The sequence below is a fragment of the Impatiens glandulifera genome, unplaced genomic scaffold (assembly GCF_907164915.1).
Source record: "Impatiens glandulifera unplaced genomic scaffold, dImpGla2.1, whole genome shotgun sequence".
In the NCBI taxonomy this organism is placed as follows: Eukaryota; Viridiplantae; Streptophyta; class Magnoliopsida; order Ericales; family Balsaminaceae; genus Impatiens; species Impatiens glandulifera.
In genome coordinates, this window is record NW_025919063.1 from 5,495 (window position 1) to 28,926 (window position 23,432).

The 23,432-nt window shown below is 29.0% G+C and overlaps 1 protein-coding gene across 1 annotated transcript; it reads left to right on the forward strand.

The window, feature by feature from the left end:
* The first annotated feature begins 1,306 nt into the window (after positions 1-1,306).
* On the forward strand, positions 1,307-2,517 carry LOC124917392 (protein MIZU-KUSSEI 1-like). Its single transcript, XM_047457838.1, has 2 exons — positions 1,307-1,523; positions 1,649-2,517. Exons 1-2 carry the CDS (start codon positions 1,316-1,318, stop codon positions 2,269-2,271), a joined length of 831 nt encoding a protein of 276 aa, XP_047313794.1. The 5' UTR covers positions 1,307-1,315; the 3' UTR covers positions 2,272-2,517.
* Positions 2,518-23,432: the final 20,915 nt, after the last annotated feature.

The following is a 23,432-nucleotide window of genomic DNA, read 5'->3' on the forward strand; positions in this document are numbered from 1 at the left end:
TTTTGGAAACCCATGTGTGAAAACTGTAAATAAATTTAATATACTAAAATATGATTATTTCAGGAAAAAAATTAAGTATATTAAAATATAGTTGGAGGAAATATATTTTATAATATATATAGTACAATGAGTGAAACTAACTTATATTTTATATAAAAAAAACTAACTTATATCACTAAATATTAGTTGTAACTAGATCCATAAATAATAAAAAGCAAACTATAGAATTGTTGAAACCATCACTTTTAGACAAATTCCTATTCGACTACATGTTTTATTTTGTCAAACTTTCTTAGTCATATACTATTGAGCCAAAAAACAGAAAAAAAGCTATTAATAATAATTAGAGAGAAAGATAAGCATGATAAGAAAAGAAGAATAGAAAAACAAATTTACCAAATGAACGGACGACTTTTTTAGAGCTTTAAAGAGAAAGAAATTGATGCCCTTTCAAATCAAAAGATGAACTCACAACTTATATTTAAAATTTTGACATAAAAAATAAATAAATTATAAATTAGCCAAAAGTTACCATTTTTTTTTTATTGTTGTGTAAATGCGAGATTGAATGGACTACGAGAAAATAAAAAAATAAAAGTTTTGTTTTTGACTCAATTTTCAGTTAATAAATCATACTTCCCAAATAAAAGGCATCTTCCAAACAAGTTAATATAATACACGTTCATTAATTAATATAATAATGACAAAGTGAGGCCTAAGACAAATAATCATCAACATGACATGATCACAGCAAAATTAAGGACTTGTTTGATATAAGTTTTTAAACATAATTTTAATTTTGGAAAAAATAAATAAAATTATTTTAGTTAAGTTATTAAAAATTCTTTTATCTTTGATATATGAATTTTATAATAATAAAATTAAAGTATCATTATTTGATATTTATAAAATGATTTAATTTATTTAATTGATGGTGAATATAGAAATATATGAATTTAATCAAGGGTTATGTTATATTTTGAACATTATATCTTCAAAATCAAGATTCATAAGAAAATTTATCAATGATCAATGTCAATAACCCAAAGTTTTTTTCAAATAATTAAAATATCAAACAAGGTCCATTTTTTTTTCTCTATTTATATAATTCCCCACTTCCCCAACACTATCATAACCCTTGTCTCCCTCTTCTTCCTTTACCTCTTTCTCTCTCAACTGTTAGAAACACAACACGCGCAATCTTAATTTCTCTATCTCTCTAGCCATTTGCAGAAATACAAGCTATCAATTCCTTATTCCTTTCATAACTTTTCAAATAATCCAGATCTTTTCATTCAATTCTCTCTCTAGCTACATGATTTTCAACATGCCCCATGAACAACTCACCTCACTTCCAAGAACAAGCAGTTGCAGCAGTACCAAAAGATTAATAATCCCCTCAACCTATAATAATAATAATAATAATCATAGATCAGTTCCACTCCTCCCGGAATCCGATCGCCGGAATCACCCTTCCTCCTCATCTCCGGCCACCTTTCGCCGCCTCTTCTCATCATCATCCGGTATATATATATATCCTTCCCTCATCGATCAATCATATGTTAATTTTGGTCAACTTAATTAAGATTGTTTTTTTTTAGAAATGGTAAACAATATTTATTGATTAATGTTTATAATTGATATGCAGTAATATTTTCAATCTTCAAATCAATAGTGAATCTTGTGGTCCCCACCACGTGTCGTTGGCTTACAATACCGACCGTAACACCAACAATCTCCCTCGGTCGAAAAGTAACCGGAACCCTCTTCGGTAACCGCCGCGGCCACGTCAGCTTCGCAGTGCAACTCGACCCGAGATCCGAACCCGTATTCGTCATAGAGCTAGCCATCACCACTTCGGGTCTCGTCAAGGAAATGTCGTCGGGGTTGGTTCGAATTGCGTTGGAATCTGAGAAGGGTAGAAATTATTCATCGGGTAATGGGTCGACCCGACCCGGGAAATTGTTTGGAGAACCTGTTTGGACGATGTATTGTAACGGAAAGAAATGCGGGTATGCGACGACGAGGATGTTTACTGAGTCGGATTGGCATGTGTTGAGTATGGTGAAGAGTGTTTCGGTTGGGGCAGGAGTTATTCCGGTTGTCGACGATGGGAGGAAGGGAAACGGGTCGGCCTCCGAAGGGGAATTGCTTTATATGCGGGCTAAGTTTGAACGGGTCGTGGGTAGTAGGGATTCAGAGGCTTTTTATATGCTTAACCCGGATGGAAATGGTGGACCCGAACTAAGCATCTTTCTTCTTAGAATATGATATATTTTACTTATTATATAAGATTAAACAAAATTATACATCAATATACTTGTATTTTAAACAAATTTCCACTTTGTATTATCAGTTCATCACATTTTAGGGTTAGTTTTATTCGACCAATTGCATGGCAATCTAATGATTTTCGATTGCAATGTAATAATATTATTGTAGCAAGGCTTGTATGTCTTTGTGTACTATAATCCGTTTAATGACATCTTTCTTTGTAAAATAAGGTCATGTTAAGTATTATGTCTTATTATTAAGAGTTTTTTAAAATTTGACTTGTAGAATATTTTTATGTTAATTTTCTTTAAAATGAGTTAGTCATATAATAATTAACCAGATATGTATAAATTTCTTTGTAATTATAATACTTGTACCCCAATTAAATCGAAATCTTTTTCGATATACGACTAATCTCCGCGTGTTAACACATGTTACTTAACTGCAATCACACTTAACAAATTTAATTAGGTGAATGGAATGTACCGCCTGACAGACCTAAACCTATGACTTTACGAAGGATTAAGCATGACAATAGGGCGGATCGAAATGGAGAATGCGTTTACCATCCCCGCCACATTCTACTTCGGGATTTTTTACTATCGTTCTCATCCCATTCAATTTTGAAAAATCCCCACGGAGAACAATTTTAACATATTCTCTAAAAATAAATATTTAATAAAATATATAAACGATTTTTTTAATAATATATATTGTAATATATTAAAATTTTATATTATTATAAAATTATAAACTTAAAACTCTTATAAAATATGAAAAATAAATAAATATATTAATAATATTATATATTTAATTGTGTTTATTAGTGTTCGGGACAGAATCAAGTGAGATCGGAGCGGAGACACAAATATCACCATAACCTCATCCTCGATCAATTAACAGTCAAATCCGAGAAATCCGCCGTCTCCACGAATAATTCGGAAGAAAAACCCTAAAACGGATTAAAATTATCATTCTATGAAGTTGATTATTGCATGAGAATTGATAGGATTCATGAATAACAAAACGTGTGAAAAAAAAACATTTCTGACCAACACTAGACAACGTTTTATTTCTCCCACTAAGATTGATTAATAACAATGATTACCATCATCTCTACTGTTAGTAAAGCTTAACTCTGTTAGAACACGTTAATTTATAATTAAATGTGAAATAAAATGAATTTATATTTTAAAAATTAATGTTGTGATTCATAACATAACCAAACAAGCTTGTACTAATAAAAATAATGTATTTATTTATCATGACAGATGAATGGGTTGACTCGATTGTAACTAGAAATTTGTTATAAAATGTAGTTTTAAATAGATTATTATTATTAAGAGGACAAATAATTGAATAAAAAAATGAGTATATATATTTTATAAGTAGTTTAAGTGGGTGGGACTGCATATTTGCATGCGCATTGAGTACTATATAACTCGTGCAGGCTTATTGGTTCAATATTATTATTTTATTTAAGATACCCCTAATTTTCAACCTTCAATTTTATAAAAATTAATTTTGGACATTTTTTTTTATTATAAAGATTGAACTTTCATGCAATCATATCGCAAACCTTCCAAAAACACTTTCCCAATCAAGTTCTCAACAACATTATTATGATCAAGTACACAATAAATCAAAAATTTCAAACATAATAATTCGATTGTAAATTAATATAGCATGTTATCTAATTGAATTACAATTCAATATAGAATTTTATACCATCGTTACAATTATAACTCCAATTGTAATTTTAATTATATTAGTCCAAACTCCAAACACAACTTATATTAATTTGTCACTATATATAGCCTTTGCCGGCTTTGAAAGAATAATAACCCAAATATATAATAATAACTTTTTTTGAAATGAGAAAAAGGCTATATTAATCAGAATATTTAGTACTTGATTGAAATGAAATGATTTGAACCAAATATATATATATATATATATATATATATATATATATATGAAATGATTGTTATTTGGATTATAAATTAAAATATTTGTGTTATTTAAATTTTTATTTAAAAAAAATATATAATTTAATATTTTAATTAATGATTTAAATAATAATAAATTAAATAACATAGTACTTCAAACAAGACCTTGTAGTCAAATATTTAAGGTTTTTTCTACTTTACTTATCATAAATACCTTCAAAATTTATATTAGGGAATTCATCAAATTATTAATTTTATTATTTTATGAACTGATACAAACAAAAAAAACTTATATTTTGCAATTATAATTTATTTATTGGAATAAATAATTTAATTAATTAATTAAAGTAATTTTAGAGAGAAATATTAGGAGACTCACATTTTTATTCATATAATTTATTTTTCTATATTTATATTTTATTTTAATTTATTATGTTTAGCTTTAATTATATATATTCCATTTAAAAATTAAATAATTTATTAATTGAATAAGGATGCAAATAGATTTTGGAGAAAATGTTAATAAAGTTGAGTAGTTTATGTTATTTGACTAATTGTATTTATGTCGTTTCGTGTGTATACTTGTACTAGTGTAATGTCTATATTCGTGTTGTGTCTGTATCATTTTGTGACCGTGTTACGATTGTATAAACTCATAATCATGATCGTGTTGTCTCGTTCTTGTGTCGTGTGTAATCCACGACCCGAGTTAGATAATATTGTATCGTGTCATTCTGTACTAATATAGTGTTGAATCGTGTCGATTCGTGTTGATCCAACTAATTTCCCGGCTCTAATCCAATTGCAAACCCTTTCTTATTCGAAGTTAAACTTGGTCGTGAGAAATTTCTCCAAATTTAATACCATATATGGAAACTTCAATTATTCTACTCTGTATACATTTAAATAAATTTAAAGAAAATAAATATATATATATATATGAATTAATATTTTAAATAGATAGAAAGACAAAGAAAGAAATATATACCAATGATGAAGAGGTTGGTCTTCCATTAATTGGACTTTCTCTAGAGATTCTTACAAGTTCTCGGGGAAGAAGGATGTGCGATCTGAGAGGAAATGATCTCTCCTACCACCTCTCCTTCAACCCGGGGTTGAATCTCTTCTTCACCAACATGTCTCATCTCTTTTTCTTCAACCCAGGGTTGAATCTCTTCTTCTTTAGCTTGTCTTGTCTTTTCTTCACCCATGGTTGAATCTTTTCTTCACCCAGGGTTGAATCTTTTCTTCAGCAGTAGGTTTAGTCTCTTCTTCAACCCATGTTTAAATCTCTTTAGTGACATTTCCTTCAACATTCATTGGTTCTACCTCTCCGTCCCACGGCTGAATCTCCACATCCATGACAAGATAATTTAAGTATATGCAACATGCATGCAACTATTAAAGATTAATTCATTTGGAGAGATGATAAATGTACGAAGAAATGAATGTTAATATAAAGTTAATTTAGGTCATGTGACTAGTTGTATTTATGTCATTTTGTGTGTGTATTCATGCTTATGTCGTGTTTATACTCGTGTCGTGTCTATACTCGTTTCGTGTCTGTATCAACTCGTGTCTGTGTTATGATTGTATAAACTCGTAATTGTGTTGTGTTCGTATCGTCTCGTGTAATTGTGTCGTGTCCAACTCACGACTAGAGTGAAATAATATTGTATTGTGTCGGTCCGTACTAATATCGTATTGTATTGTGTCGGTTCGTGTTGATCCAACTCATTGCTCAACTCTAATTCCCTCCATCACTCTTCATTATATATATATATATATATATATATATATATATATATATATATATATAATTAATTTTAGTAAAAAAAATCATTTTTTTTATAATTTATTATTCTAAAATAAAATTTTTAAGTTTTTACTAAAAAAAAAAATGGTTCAATTGTCTTGTGATTTTATATTTAATACCCATTTTTTAATAGTAAATATGATTTTTTACTTTTTTTTAAGAAATCCTCTAACTATTTTATATTTACCATAATACCTTATCAATTATGTTTTGTTGTTAAGCTGTTTACAATTGAATAATTATCAAACTTGCATATCAATTCTCATTTCACTAACCTTTATTGATAATCTTCAATTTTTAATTTTTGTATAAATTAAATTTAACAAAATTATAAATACAAATATATGAGTACCCATGATTTCTTAATTTTCCAATTTAATTCATTAATTATTTTTTTAATTAATAAAAAAATAGATAAAATATTTACTCGTTTTATTTATAACTTTTTATTTATTTATTTAAATTTATTAATTTTTTTTTTCAAATTCACCTCAATCACTCCAATTTCTATTTCTAGATTATCTCCTACTCAAGAATTTTTATATCAGTTCATGCTGAAAACTAATATAATATTTCTAGCTGATGGATTGTTGATTTTTTTAGAAAAATTAAAAATTAAAACATTATCTCTTAATCCAATAAAAAACTAGATTACAATTTCAGCCATTGGACGGCTCCAAATAATAATAATAGTGAATGCTGGAAGGGGCATTTGACTAATCTGGTTGGTTGCCTAACTGAGATGATCCTTTTTAACGGCTGAGATTTGATTTCATGCTACCACATGGACGAAAGATCACCACTAGCTTACCGTCAATTTCTTCACGTGTGAACGTGTCGCCTTATCATTGGTTTAGCGACTTCTACCATTATATTTTAATGTTTTCAAAGTAACTATCATCATATCAATTCTTTATTAAAACTTATAAGAACAAACTTTTATTTTGTTTTGACTTTTAAATATTGATAGTTAAAACAATTTTATAATCAAATTTAGGAGTGTAAATAAAACTAAAAAATACAACAAAATCATTAAAAAAGACTAAACTTGCTCTACTGACTCAACTAGCCTATATTGGATTGACGTTTTTGACTATATAGCCCGACCATGTATTTTTTTTAAAATTTCACTTTTTCTTTCCTTGTCTTGAATATATTTTTTAACTCGTGTATAACTTAAGTGGTAAAAGCAAGAAATTTATTTTTTTGATGTCCCGAATTCGGTTTATTTAAAAGAAGATATTGCATAAAATAATGTTATATGTGAGCACAATTTTGCATCCAATAAATCAATTACTTCAGTCTGCAAATCTTCATGTTCATTGGTTTTTATATTTTGTTTTATTAGTTAATGAAGGATTGGGATGCCAAATTTTTGGATATTGGGTAACGGGTAAACCGAACTCTGAAAAATGGGTAGCTAATTAAGTGACCTGATATATTATAATAACTAAATTTTTATAAGGATCTGTTTGTTTTAAAGAATATTATATACAAATAATAAATATATTTGTAATAATTAAAATATATTAAAAATAATATATATCTTTTTATCTCATTTTTAACATTTTTTAAGAACTAGAGATTCGGAATAAGAATGGTTAAAAGGAATAAAAATTTCACTTCAGTTTAAAAAAGAGTTCACGTATAGGTTCAATTTCAGTTCTTTTTTTGGGTACCCGAAACCGATTGATTTGGAGCTGAAATTACTCGGAACCAAAAATCAAACTAATTACCCTACCCGAATCAATTAGTTCGGTTCCTTTGGGTACCCAACTCGTCGACACATGATATTTGATATCTTTAAAATAAACTTAAACTACCTTCTGCCCATAAAACCATAAAAACAAGTACAACCAAAATTACAAATGAGTCTGAATTATTAGCGATGTGAAGCAACGGATTCATAATTCTGAGGTGGGTGGGCTTGAAAATAATTATGAATTATTAGCGATGTGAAGCAACGGATTCATGATTCTGAGGTGGGTGGGCTTGAAAATAATTATGATGAGCATAAATAAATAACGATAAAATTTTGAATATATTGTAACTAATTAATTTGTGGTTACATTATGATACTTAATTTTCAAAATGTCTGTATTGCTGGGTCGAGAGTTGTGATTAATTTGGATATATATGTGAGAGTAAATTAAAAATGTTATCACATTTTAACCGTAATATTTTTTCGGTTTTTATATTATTACTCGTGCAAATGCACGGGCTATAGGATAGTTATTAAGAAAAACAGTAAAACTTACATTTATTCACTCGTTTTATCTAAAATTTTATCGTTATTTATTTAAGTTCCCTAATTTATTTTTTTCAAACTCAGCTCATATCCAAATCCTAGGTCCTTTGATGCAATTCCTCAAGTATTGTTAGTTGTAGACTCTGATGTAATGTAAAAACTAATTGCTAAAGATCGATCAATCAAGCATGTTAACAAATCTCAAAGTATTCAACAAAAAAAGAGAAAGAAGAATAGAGAATCGGTAATGACGTCTCTTTTACTAATGGCTTAACTGCCTCATCAATAAATACAATATCTATCAGTTACTAACTGTTACTAACTGGTGTATTATAATCTCTATACTTTATACGTATATTTAAATAGGTAAGTATACATTTTCATAAGTGCATAACTTTATTTGATTCTCTATATAAGCAACATATTATTAGAATAAAAAGAAATTTGTAATTTATAATTTTCAATAATAAATAAAATATTTGTCTGATTTTTTTTAATATTAAAAATTAGTTTAATTAAGTGAGCCAGGTCTGAGCTATTATTATTATTATATTTTTTAAAATTTAATTTATATTCAAAATGAAAAAAATCGTTTAAGTATAACGACAAAACATTACATGACATGAAAATAAAAAAAAATAAAAATAATAATACTTAAAAAGTTATTGAGCTCGTAAATTCTCGAGAATAACGATTAACTACTAATCGAATCTTAGAAAACATCATAATAACACAACACAGTATTATGAATGATACGCATCAGTCGACTACGATCATTAAAAGTTCGATAATTTCTCTCAAACCAGATAGTGCTCCAAAAATAATTGGAATGGTGTTAAATATCCACTTCTTCAAACATTGAAGTATAAATACTATATTTATAAGTATTAGTTGGTATAATTAACCAGATGTTCTACTTTTCTTTGCTATTAACTCTTTGAATGTAATCTATTTATTACTTATAAAATATAAGTCTTTTAAAGATTGAAACTCAAAGACTAATAAACCTCCAAACTTATCTTGTCAGAAGGGTTTGATTTTGAAATTCAAAATCTTTATAGCTTTCAACATTTTTTTTTTTGTTTCCAGTCAATTTGTCCCAATACTATTTTCACCATTTCCAATCAAAATCTTTAATTTATGAATACTATTTTCACCATTTCTATTCCATAAAAATTAAATTAAGATCTTCTTTCTTTCAAACAAGAAGAAATCAAGATAAAACTCTAAGATATGAAAGTCTAACTTAGAATATAATTTGAAAAACTAATCAATGATATATTGACCCGACTCATGAAAAAACATATTCTTGAGTTAGACATACAATACGTTTTAATACTTTGACAATTTATAAACAATGCACAAACCAATCAACTTTGCATATTATAAATTAAAAGTTACTACAATTTCTATAAATTTGAAACCAAGTTCAAAAGAGTTAGAGTTTTAATAAAGTAAAATAGGAGATATAAATTTGTTACTACAATTGCTTAATCAAATTCATAGCAGGATAATGTCCCTTCAAATTTAGTTATGCAAATGTAAAACCAAATTAACTTGACTTCTTCTCCTTTAATTTCATTCCAACATTTTTTCACCATTTCTCAACTTGTTAAATGTCATTTTTAATTTTATATTCTCTAATAAAGTCAATCATCCGAATGTATCTTTGACAAAATTCATTTCCATCTTTAATTCTTCAAGAAAGCTAGAGTTAACCTTCAATCTTCTTGTTTTTAATTCCATTGACTTAGGTGTTATAGGAAATTCTTACAACAACTCATACAAAAGAGAAATTTACTAATTCCTCCAAAAACCAAATTTTAATAAAAAAAAAAATCATAAAATTTCATTGAGTCATATCATTATTGCTCCTATCAACGTTCAAAGCAACTTTTTTTTCTTCTTTTTAAGTTGTGAAGAACTTCTTGAACAATTAAAATATTATTCTGGATTTGTATACTTTTAATGAAAACATTTTGTTTTTAAAACAGCGTTTGTTAGAAATCTTTGGAGTCTATTAATAATACTTTTGAAACTATTTTATGAATAGCCAATGGTAAGAGTCTCTAACGTTTTGAGTTGAAGCGGATAATTATTGTGTGTCATAATAATTCTTTTTAATTAAAAAATACTAATAAGATGGAATTGGATAAACTCATATTTATATTTGGGCAGGTAAGAATCAAAGAGATGATGGTATAATTTAAGTCCTTAGCAATGATACCAAAACTAAAAAAATTCACAATTTATTGCAAACTGAATCCTTTTGAACTTGGAGATTTACTGGAGCTGATGCTAAACACGATTTTCTTGATTTCCACGAACACACGATTTGGAGATCATTCTAATCTCATCATTGATCAAAGTTGGAAAAAAGAGAGTAATAATTGGCTCAAATTTTCAACACTCATTCTACATAAAATGTTAATGTTCAAGCCAATTCTCATTTTTATCTTTAAGTTTTGATAAAAGTTTAATTAAGCATCGTGTTTGCATGATTGAAGCTTGAAAGAATTTTGATGTTATTTAAGAATTAAGGATTTTGCCACTATATCATATAAAAACACTATTCTTTTTTAGAGAAATGATTAGTGAAAGAAATTTGAGAGAAAAAATGTGAAAGAATGAAGTTGCGTAATATGATTTGTTAAAAAAATAAAAGATTTTTCCTCTATTATCTATTTCCTTATATTTTTTATTTTTCCAATCATTAAATTCACGTCACCTCATTCTTTTCTCCAAATTCTCTTTACCTATCACTCTATTTTTAAATTGTGAAAATAAAATTTGAGAGTGCATGGTTTTACTTTTCTTTAATATAAAAGATGTTATTACGATGAAAAAAAAGTAAAAAATTAATGAAAAAAATGATTTTTTTTTAAAAGTAAAAAAAACAACTTTTTCTACTGATGATCATTATTTTGATTTTCTTAAATAAAATAAAATAAAATACGTTTTCTTTGCTTGGGATTTTCTGTAACCCTGAACTTGTTGAAATTCTACAAATCAGCCCAAAAAGAACTGAGTTTTGGGCTGAGTACGTAAAGCCCAAATGACTTAAACTTGTATTTTGCCCACTTAAGTTTGAATTTTGTAGCCCATTCAAATATATTGAAGTCTATAATCTATATCTACTACAAAATAATTTAAAGTTTATTTATTTATCCTTGCATATACAAACTAGTCTATAAATTGAAAATCCAATGAAATTGTACATCAACTGAAAATACAGTGAATCGTCAATTAAATAATTTAATTTTACCAAAAGGGTGTTTATAAAATCCTAAAGAATCGTTCAAATCAAGTATGAAACCCTAAACATAAACAAAAATAAATTACTAGATCAAGAAAAATAAAAGAATGAATGAGATTGAGAGATCTATATTCTTGGCGAAAAAATAATTCATTTTCAAACGATTAAGTCATCAACTTGAAAAGGTAGATTATATTTTATGTTCGAAGAATAACCCATAATTAATGAAATAATATAGACAGACTTAGACCTAAGACTATAAATTAAGGATAACAATTTTTTAGTTTCAAATATCATACAATTTGTTATACCATATTAGGGATTTTGAAAGAATTAACTGAAAGCAACTGGATTTGGACGGATAATATTATTTAATATTTTTGCTATAAAAATTTATTTATGAATGAGGTCATCTCTTTGTATTTCCGTTGTGTAAGGAGTGGTCAAAGTATTTTTTTTTTAACATAATATTTTAATTAATGGGGTCATTATATATATTATTATTTTATTTATTGGCCACGGGAGATTGTTGACACTGAACTCTTTGTTTGTTGAGTTCAATATATGTTGCTTGCAAGAGGTTGAAATCTTTTTTTTAAGGGCTACAAATGGTATATCACATCACCCAATTATAAAATAGAAATATCGATTATTAAACATTTCAAAATAATTTAAACCTTAATTAAGCTAGTTAAATTTAAAAATTTACTTAAAATCGACTTTCATATATAAATTTGTAAAATCGAGAATTTATTTAAAATATAAGTTTATTTTAAAAGAATACTTATTATATATTATTATTTATATATATAAATAAATATAAAATTAATTAAAATGTTTTTTTAATATATAAGTGATAATAAAAAAATGATTATAATTACACGAGTTTATTTATTTGAATAAGTAGTTTTTTTAATTTATAAATAAATTCACTTTATTTTTATAAAATTGAATAATTTATAAACGTAAGAATTTAACTATTTTAATAATTTATTTAAACCAAAATGTTAACCTACTAATATGATAAGAGTAAAATTTGAATTCTAAGTGTCTTAAACCTAATAATATATATAGCCAAATTTTAAATTAATTTATCTATATAATCTCATCAATGAGAATCTAGCTTATTCACATTTATATAATTGGTCAGTTTGATCTTTAGATCATATTTAATTCCATGTATAACATTCTTTTTCTTGTTTTTCCAAAACTAACTTTATTAATAGAAGATAAATTGAATATATATAATGTTGGACCAATTATTTTTCCTGGTTAACAATATGTTTTGATCAAATAAAATCGTTGGATAGGAAGTAACTTCTAAGTTCGAATGGTAAAAAATTATTTTAAGAAAATAATAAAAGTATAAAATAAATAATATTAATTTTTTTACACAAATAATTATAAACTTTGTAAAAATTTAACATCTTAAATGTTTAACTAGTTAGACAAGTTGTAAACAAAAAAAAAAATTAATTAGTTCAGTACTTAAATCAAACTCCTTAATCTACTTATAAGATCTTAATTATTTTATTTATACTTTTAATTTAATTAAAAAAAAATTAAATGTAAGAAGCTAATATACTCTTCAAAATCTTGACTTTAAATGAGAATAAAACTTGTAACATTTGTTTTATTAGAAATCACTTTTGTCACTTAAACTAATTTAGTAGGTTAATTTAAATAAATAATTATATTTTCAATTATTTATAATTCTTACTAATTTACTGATTAAGGTTGTTTTGATGTCTGCTTAAAAAATAGAATTTAATCTTAAATTTTTACTTTTTCTGATAGAAGCAAACTATGAACCCTTCTTCTATTGAAACTTGAAGATTTATAATGAATATATTTTACTTATCTAGAGAGAAAGGAGTATACTTTAATTTGAATTAAATTCAAATAATAAAAAAATGGAACTGATCACCCATGAGAGTTGATTAATTTTTTTAAGATAATGATCAACTGACCTGCTTTGAAAGCAACACAAATCCATATATTTACTATCTCTCTAAAACTTAAACTCAACGAAAATATATTTTATTATTAACCTTTTAATTTCCATAATTAACCAAGAGTTAGATTAAATTTACATGTTCGATAACTTAAGACAAGATATGATTTAAAAAAAAAAAAAACATTTTTCCAAATTAATTATAACATTTGAGTTTCTAATTAACCAGCCTAAATATTTTGATGTGGTTTGTTATTTTCACTAGCTAATTAGTGGATATGGTCTTAGTATTTTATTTACTGGTCATTGAAGATTGCTAATTAACTTGTATTTAAAAACAATTTTCTTAACAATTCAGACCAAATTTAAGACAATTTTAAAGTAAAAAATCTTGGTTGACTTCGATCAATGTATGTTGCTTGCAAGGTATAAATTTGCTTTATTTTCATTATATAACTTGTGCTACAATTTCTCAATTTCTTTTTTAGATTCAATGGCTACAAAAATATTTAATATATTTTCAAATACATACTTATCATTTTAAAAAACAACAACTAGATTATTATCTTCTTTTTTGCATTATTGTTTAAAATTGAAACAATAAGAATATTCTTATTTGAAATCAACTGAATTAAATATGTTGATATATATACGAGAATATTTAAAAAATATATATTATAATTGGGCTCTATAAAAAAATTGTTTGAGAAGTTTGAATTATACTATATAAAGTGACTTAAATGGATTGATCGCGATTATCTTTTATTAGATTATTCGACTTAACAAAAAATAAACGAGAATTCACAGGGAGACGCCATGGTTTCCATTTTCATGACTTTAACCTGATTTCTTTAAGTTTGTTAATCTTATTTTTATCTAATTTGTCCTTTCTAGCTTTTGCTTTTTTTTTATTAGTTGCGCTCGATGAATTGTTTAATATTTTGTTATATTGTTTTTGTCTGCTTGTATAATTTTGTATGTTTAGACAAATATATCTAGTAAACTTAACATTAGAAATACTAGATGATTTCAACCCAATTTTAAATAATTTTGTGACATAAGACTTGTATTAAGAAGTTTTTTATAATGACATTTAGAATTTTAGTTTTTTTTATTAAAATGACTAAATTAAATTGAGAGAATGTTATAATAAGTTGATCAAACATCATCTAAAATTAATTAGTCAAAGTGGGAGAAACATTCTAGTTAAAGATAAAAGAGAATTGCATATTATTTGAATATGTTTATCACTTGTGCAAGGAAAGTATACATTTGAGCAACTTTTGGAGTATGATTTTTGCTCATTTTCAAATAAAGAAAGAAAGAAGTATACTTTGAATGATTTATCTAATGAAAAGAGACGTAGAAGAACGGTTTAATTTAGTGTGACAAACCTTAATTATGTACCATACTTTAAAAATTAATATTATATATATATATATATATATATATATATATATATATATATATATATATATATATATATATATATATATGATATATGATATGTTCAATCTTTTAAATTGAACATAAAATTTGACTATTTTAAATCTAAATAAATTTTCAAACTTTACCATTTGTAAATAAATATGACATAAATTAAGAGTATATATTTTCAAACTTTACATTTTGTAAATAATTTCTATTTGATACAAAACATCTGATTCTTTTTCTACCACTACAATGTTCAATTTTTAATTATCATCGTATAATATTTATCAATTTCATGTTTGGATACAAAATCACCCTAAAGTAAACAAGAATTATAATGTTTATGATATTTAATTTTGAATTTAAATATTCTTTCAATATTCTCAAAATTAACTTTGGAACCTTAAAAAAGACTTGTCGGCGTGAATGATAAAAGTTTGATTATCTATGATCGATTACTGAGTTGAAGTGAAGGAATTGTGTCCTTTAATTTAATGTGCAATGACTAAACTTGGATATGACAAATTAACAGATATAATTTAATCCGATTATTTTAGGAATCGTAGTGCTTTGCTAGAAGCCAACTACGATTAATGGGGTTAAACCTATAACTATTATAATCGGGTCCTATGAGGTCACACATTTAGAGTTGACCGACTAGATAAACGAGAAAGATGGTTAATTATTAATACATATTATATAATATTAATAATAAGAAATATTATTTATTTGTGAAATAAAATAATATATAATTAATACATATTAGATATTATTAATAATAAGAAATATTATTTATTTGTGAAATAAAATAATATATAATTAATAGTTAATTATGGAGTTAAGATTGTGAAATAAAATAATATATAATTAATGGTTAATTATGGAGTTAAGATTGTGAAATAAAATAATATATAATTAATACATATTAGATATTATTAATAATAAGAAATATTATTTATTTGTGAAATAAAATAATATATAATTAATGGTTAATTATGGAATTTTATTTAATACAAAAGAATTCACTTATTTGCAAGAAAACGCAAGTGAATAGAGAGAGAATTGTTTCTCTTTTAAAAACGGCTTTTGCTATATTACGGTGAGAACTCCAAGAGGAAGAAATCATCTTTTAATCTAGCAATTGGATTGCTTCCCCTTTGTCTTTTTCGTCCTAGCAGTCGAAAGTAAAGAGATCTAGTCGGGCTCGTGTGGACCAAGTAGAGGAGCAACACGTGGGGCTCTCGATTATTCATTACTATCAAATCTGATCCGGTTCACGCATCAAAGGTATATTTTTATAAATTATATATCATGATTCTATCAATTATGCATGATCATATGATTAGATGTTTAGATTAGATTTATAAATTATTGCGCTGCGAACATCTAATTAACCAACAATGGTATTAGAGCCAGCTTGCATATATTGAAAGGATTAATAAATTGACTGTTAATTTTGATGCGGATCTATATCGATGATATAATTTTACATAGATTACGATGTAAAACTATCTTTAAGAAAATAAAAGAAATATTTATTTTAATTGGATTATATAAATATTTGGATCAAATAAATATGATATATTTGTTTTCTAAAAGTTAGGAAATCCCACTTATTAAAGATTAATATTTTTTTTAGTATGGCCCAGAAATACGATCTGAGCATCGTTATATTTTCTTATAACACGATCTACGTATCGTTATGTATTTTGTAATTTATTTTGATAATTAGATTATTATAAATAATTATGTAATACAAATAAGAACCATGAAGTTCAAAGATGGAGATCCATGAAGGGTGCAAGCATGGAGACCAAAGAAGTTTAGTTCTTTATATATATTTTTTTCTTTTGCATCTTAGGGGCCATACTAGGATCACAATTTTCATTGTATTGTTTTTATTTATAATAATTTTCACTAATAAATAAAAGACAATCAAAAGTTAAGTTTCTAAAGAAAATTGGGGCAACGCCTTTCCGTGTCATGACCAATGAAATTTATGGTTTTGGTTGGATAGGTTTCGCAAAAGCGAGGGTGTCTTTCCTCAACATTAGGCTCCTGAGGATGAATCTATACGGGGATTCATAAACCTTGATACGGTTGTACCCAACAAGAGACCAAAAGGCAAAGTTTTGGATCTTGAGGCATGGGGATGAATCCTACATTGGATGTGGATCATCAACCAAGAATTATAAGAAGTTATAATTAGTAATCGTTACTTACCTTGAACACACAAGACCTAAGGCAGTGCAAAAGTACGTTGGGGATTGTCTGTAATGGGATCTTGGAATCATTTTATTCATAAGGGACTATAAAAACTTGAATAAAATGTGCATTCACTTATTTTAAATTGTTCAATTATAAGTATTTTGCAAATTTCAAAACATAAACTGATGTGTATGTCATTTATATTATGTAGAATATGTCGAACGATAATTTGAAATTCTCTCTGCGCTCAATTGTTGAGAAAAACAAGCTCAATGAAACGAACTTCCTTGATTGGGAAAGGAATATGAGAATTATTCTCAGGTCTGAGGGACGTGAGGACGTCCTAACTACCCCTATCCCTACTGTGACCGGAACCTCATCAGATGAGGAGAAGGCAACATCAACTCGGGTGAAAACTGAAGCATTACCTGTTACTTGCCTCATGCTAGCTGCAATGGAGCCTGAATTGCAAAAGAGGTTTTTTGCATTCTGATGTTTATACTATCATAACTGAACTGAAAGCGTTGTTTCAGGATCATGCTAGAATAGAGCGATATGAGACTCACAAGGCTATACTTGATAGCAAGTTTGTGAAGGGAAAACCAATGAGTCCTCATGTGATTAGCCTGACTGGGCTTTTCAAGAGGATGAAAAATCTGGGGACCCCATATGACCAAGAGTTGGCCACTGATATTGTTCTTAAATCCTTACATGATGGTTTTGCACCATTTAGAATGCAATACCATATGAATGGTCTAAAGCATGATCTGAATGAGCTCCATAACATGTTGAAGGCAATATTATTGATGACAAGAAGAAGGAAGTTCTAAATGTCAACAATGGGAAGGGGTTTAAGAAGGCGGCTAAGAAAAAGAACAATAACCAAGGGAAAGGCAAGCAAGTTGCCAAACCCAAGGGTGGTGAGAAGCCAAAGATGGCTGCTGATCATGATTATTTTTACTACAAGGCCAAGGGACACTAGAAAAGAAATTGTCCCAAGTACCTAGAAGACAAGAAGAACGGGACTGTGAGTTCCACTTCAGTTATTTATGTTAATGAGATTATGACAACCGATGTTCTCACATTAAATAATGGTCCTACTTGGGTATTAGATACTCCATGTGGTGCTCACATTATTTCATATGTGCAGGGACTTAGAAATAAAAGACAAGTGAAGAAATGAGAGATAGACCTGCGTGTTGGAAATGAAGCAAGTGTTGCCGCACTTACCGTAGGAGATTTAAGTCTATCTTTTACCTTCTGGTTTAATATTAGAACTGAATAATTGTTATTATGTTCCTTGCATTACTAAGAACCTTGTTTCGGTTGCTGTATTACATTCTGAAGGTTTTGAATTTAGCATTAAAAATGGAAATATTTCTGTTTTTAAGAATGATATTTTCTATGCGACTGCTCCAATGAGTAATGGACTCTTTGTATTGGATCTCAAATCAGAATTGTATAACATAAATAACAAAAGACAAAAATTAAATAGTTTGAGTGAGGCCTACCTATGGCATTGTCGATTGGGTCACATTAGTGCGAATCGCATGAAGAAGATCCACAGAGATGGGCTTCTAAAAGACATGGATTTTGAATCCATTGATACATGTGAATCATGTCTGATGGGCAAGATGACAAGGTCACCTTTCAAAGGAACGTTTGAAAGGGCTACTGAACTACTAGGCGTAATACATATTGATGTATGTGGTCCAATGAGCACTGAAGCTAGAGGTGGCTATAGATACTTCATCACATTTACTAATGACATGAGTAGATATGGGTATATTTACCTTATGTCACATAAATCAGAGTCCTTTGAAAAGTTCAAGGAATTTCAAAACGAAGTAGAGACTCAAAGTGGAAAGAAAATAAAAGCACTTCGATCTGATTGCGGTGGTGAGTACTTGAGCCACGAATTTGATCATCATTTGAAAAACTGTGGGATAGTCACACAGTTGTCTACCCTAGGAACACCTCAGCTAAATGGTGTGTCTGAAAGGAGAGACAGGACTTTGTTAGACATGGTCCGATCAATGATGAGTTTTTTAATCTTCCGGTATCCTTCTGGGGATATGCCCTCACTACCGCTGTACTTACACTAAATAGAACTCCGTCAAGAACTGTAAACAAAACTCCATATGAGATATGGACTAGAAAGGTTCCAAAGTTGTCTTTTCTGAAAATATGGGGATGTGAAGCTTATGTAAAGCGTTTACAAACAGAGAAGCTTGCCCCAAAATCAGATAAATGCTTTTTTATAGGGTATCCAAAAGGAAGTTTTGGATATTACTTCTACAATCCAACTCAGAAAAAGGTGTTTGTTGCAAGGGATAGTGTCTTTTTGGAAAGAGAGTTCCTTTTCAACAAGTCAAGTGGGAGAAATATTCATCTTGAAACAGTTCAAGATGATGAAGAGCAACAAACTCAACAACAAAATGACATGGATGATGTCGATGCAGAGATGATTACTTTTGAAGGCTCAGGGCCTCAGAACATCCAAGAACCAGAACAAGAGGATCTACAAACAGTTGTAGATCATGTTCCAGATTTAGTTGTTGAACAAGTTGAACCCACTCGTAGATCGGAAAGGCCAAGGGTACAACCAAGACGTTATTATGATTTCATCTTAAATGTAAGCCTTGATGTTCTTATGCTAGAACATAGTGAGCCTTCGACCTATAAGCAAGCAGTGACGGGTCTAGACTCCAATAAATGGCTTGACGCCATGAGGTCTGAAATGGATTCGATGTTTGAAAATCAAGTATGGGACTTGATAGATTTGCCAGATGGGGTAAAACCCATAGGAAGCAAATGGATTTTCAAACTCAAAAATGACAAGGATGGAAATGCATCTGTTTACAAGGCAAGACTAGTTGCCAAAGGTTTTAGACAAATTCATGGTATAGACTATGACGAAACATTTTCACCAGTTGTCATGATTAGATCCATTAGGATAATCCTAGCTATTGCTGCATATTATGACTATGAGATATGGCAAATGGATGTCAAAACCGCTTTTCTAAATGGTTTTTTGGAAGAGGACGTGTACATGACACAACCTGAAGGTTTTGAAGATCTAAATCATGCTGGGAAGGTATGCAAGCTTAAGAAGTCCATTTATGGACTTAAGCAAGCATCCAGGAGTTGGAACTTTCGATTTGATGAAAAGATCAAAGAGTTTGAATTCATTAGATGCGAAGAGGATCCTTGTGTTTACAAGAAGTGTAGTAGGAGTAAGGCAGCCTTCTTAGTCTTGTATGTGGATGACATACTACTTATTGGGAATGACATTCCGATGCTAGAGTCCATAAAAGAATGGCTGAAGAAATGTTTCTCAATGAAAGACTTAGGAAAGGCCGAGTACATACTTGGAATTAAGATCTATAGAGATAGATCTAAGAGGCTTCTTGGATTAAGTCAAGGAACTTATATTGATAAGATTCTTAATAGATTCAAGATGCAAGATTCAAGAATGGATTTTTACCCATTCAACAAGGTGTATATCTCAGCAAGACGCAGTGTCCTAAAACACCTGCTGAGCTTGAGAAGATGAACAAGATCCCATATGCTTCTGCTATAGGATCTATCATGTATGCCATGGTATGTACACGTCCAGATGTTGCATATGCTTTGAGCATGTGTAGCAGATACCAATCAAGTCCTGGAGAAGCACACTGGAGTGCAGCTAAGAATATCCTGAAGTACTTAAGAAGAACAAAGGATGATTTCTTAGTATATGGGGAGATGAAAAATTGATCGTACAAGGCTATACTGATGCAAGCTTTCAGACTGACCGAGATGGCTTTGAGTCTCAATCGGGTTATGTCTTTATCCTTAACGGAGGAGCTGTGAGCTGGAAGAGCTCCAAGCAAGGTACTATAGCAGATTCTACAACAGAGGCTGAGTACATTGCTGCTAGTGAAGCAGCAAAGGAGGTCGTTTGGATGAGGAAGTTCCTAGATGAACTCAGTGTTGTTCCTAGCATTTCAATGCCTATCGACATCTATTGTGACAACAATGGTGCCATAGCTCAGGCAAAGGAACCGAGTTCGAGCTCCAAATCCAGACACGTTATGAGAAAGTATCACCTTATTCGACACATCATCACTATGGGTGATATTATAATGTGTAAGGTGCATACTAATGACAACATTGTAGATCCACTAACCAAACTTATGCCTAGGCCCAAGAATGAGAGTCACACTAGGGCTAAGGGTCTCAAGCACATTGGAGAATGGCTTTGAGTTTGCTTTTGTATTACATTATGTATTTATGAGTGTTAGACACCAGTTTTATGTTTGACTTGATGATTTTATGATATATGATATTTCATCCTTATTTATATTGTTTTTATCGATATTGAATAATATGTCCAAATAATTCATTATTAACAAATGGGATCACCTTAAGTGTTCTGGTGAATGAAACCCCATTAAGTGAAATGAAGTTTTGAATTATTACAAGTCTATAGTTTGAAATCATCAAATGGACATAGATGATTTTATAAGTTACTATATTGTAAGCTGACTGATAGCGTCAGGTTTCATGGGCTATAAGGACGTGGAGATGTCTAGTCAATTACATATATGTGTATAGATGATACATGTAAGACTGACCCACCTTAAGACTCTCCAAAAGAGATTGTAGAGTTTTAAGTTAAACCATGTTTAGTAGATTCCTCAGACATGAGTATGTTGTGGCCTCACTTGATGATTGGTATTTATTTGACACTATTAAACGTTTTCCGTAAAAGGGAGTTATAAAGGGAATAGTTGGGATTGCTAAAAATTGAGTGGGAGCCATAGTCATACAAGAATGGAGAAGTCCTCCTACTTCATGTATACTGTGATACATTGAACAGGAATGGTGTCTCGGCCACTTGAAGAGCGAGAACTGAAAATGCATGGCCATGCTCGGATGGATTAATATGAATCATCCTTTTAATTGACAGTTCAAACTCAGAGTTCAAGAAACATATTTGATAGAAATGCATGAATGTTACCATATCATCAAATAAGACATTAAGAGACAAAGATATCTTATATTGCACACTTGTTTAAGGACAAGTGGGAGATTGAAGAAATTGTGTCCTTTAATTTAATGTGCAATGACTAAATTTGGATAGGACAAATTAACAGATACTCCCTCCGTCCCACTCAAAGTTACTCAACTCACTCCAATTTTAGTCCCGTTACAAGCTACTCACTCAATCATTACCTTTCACTTTATTCTACTTTTCTTACACATTTTTAACTTTCCAATCATTACTAACTTTACACTTCAAAATTTTAAACTTTAACACAATATTAAGAAAATTAACAAATTAATTAACAAAATTACCAAATTAATTAACAAAATTAACAAATTAATTAAAAAAACCAACCCAAAACAAACCCAATAAAAACCCAACCCAAAACTAAACCCAAAACACTAACCAAACCCAAACCTAATTAACTAAACCCAACCCAAAACTTTACAAACCCAAAATCCAAACATAAAAAAAAACCAAACAAAATGTGAAAAAAATCCCTAACGTTTTAACCTAATCTCGAACATTCCTAAACTATCTTCATTCATCAGCCTCCAAAACAATACTCCGTCTCTCTCTCTCTCAAACTCGCCCCCTTTACTGTTTCTCTAAAATGGTGACCGATCCGCCATCTCCTCCACCTAAATCATACACCAAAACAACGTCGTTGCTTCCTCCACCACTCGATCTATGTGTCAGTGGTGAATTGGACGGAAAAAAACTCCAAATAGGCGACGGAAAACTTATCCAGTCACCACCACTTGACGAAGACGAGGATTACTCCCTGAACGTTGGGAATCCCAAAAGGAGGAGGCTTTCGAGGAACTACGTGAGGAAGCGTAAGCCATTAGAAACTCAGGAAGAGAAAGAACAGTGGCAAGCACGCCTAGAATCTTTCCTCCAACGCAGTTGCCTTCCTAAATCGCCCGATCCACAGGTATTACGTCGTGTAAGTAATTTCATGTTGTGTTTTCATTTTTCTATTCCTAGATCCGTGTTTATTATGAACTGTTAAACAAAGATAAACATGAATCCACATCTAAAATCCACTATTAAACATTCCTTAACATCATAGTGGTTTACATTATCAATATACATTCATCTTGTGCCAGTCTTTCAGTTCACATGGTTTGTTTGATTCATAATCATTCAAGACCTAACCAACAAAATAAACCCTAACATATTTTCATTACCCAAACCAAAATAAACCCTAACATATTTTCATTACCCAAACCAAAATAAACCCTAACATGTTTTCACTACC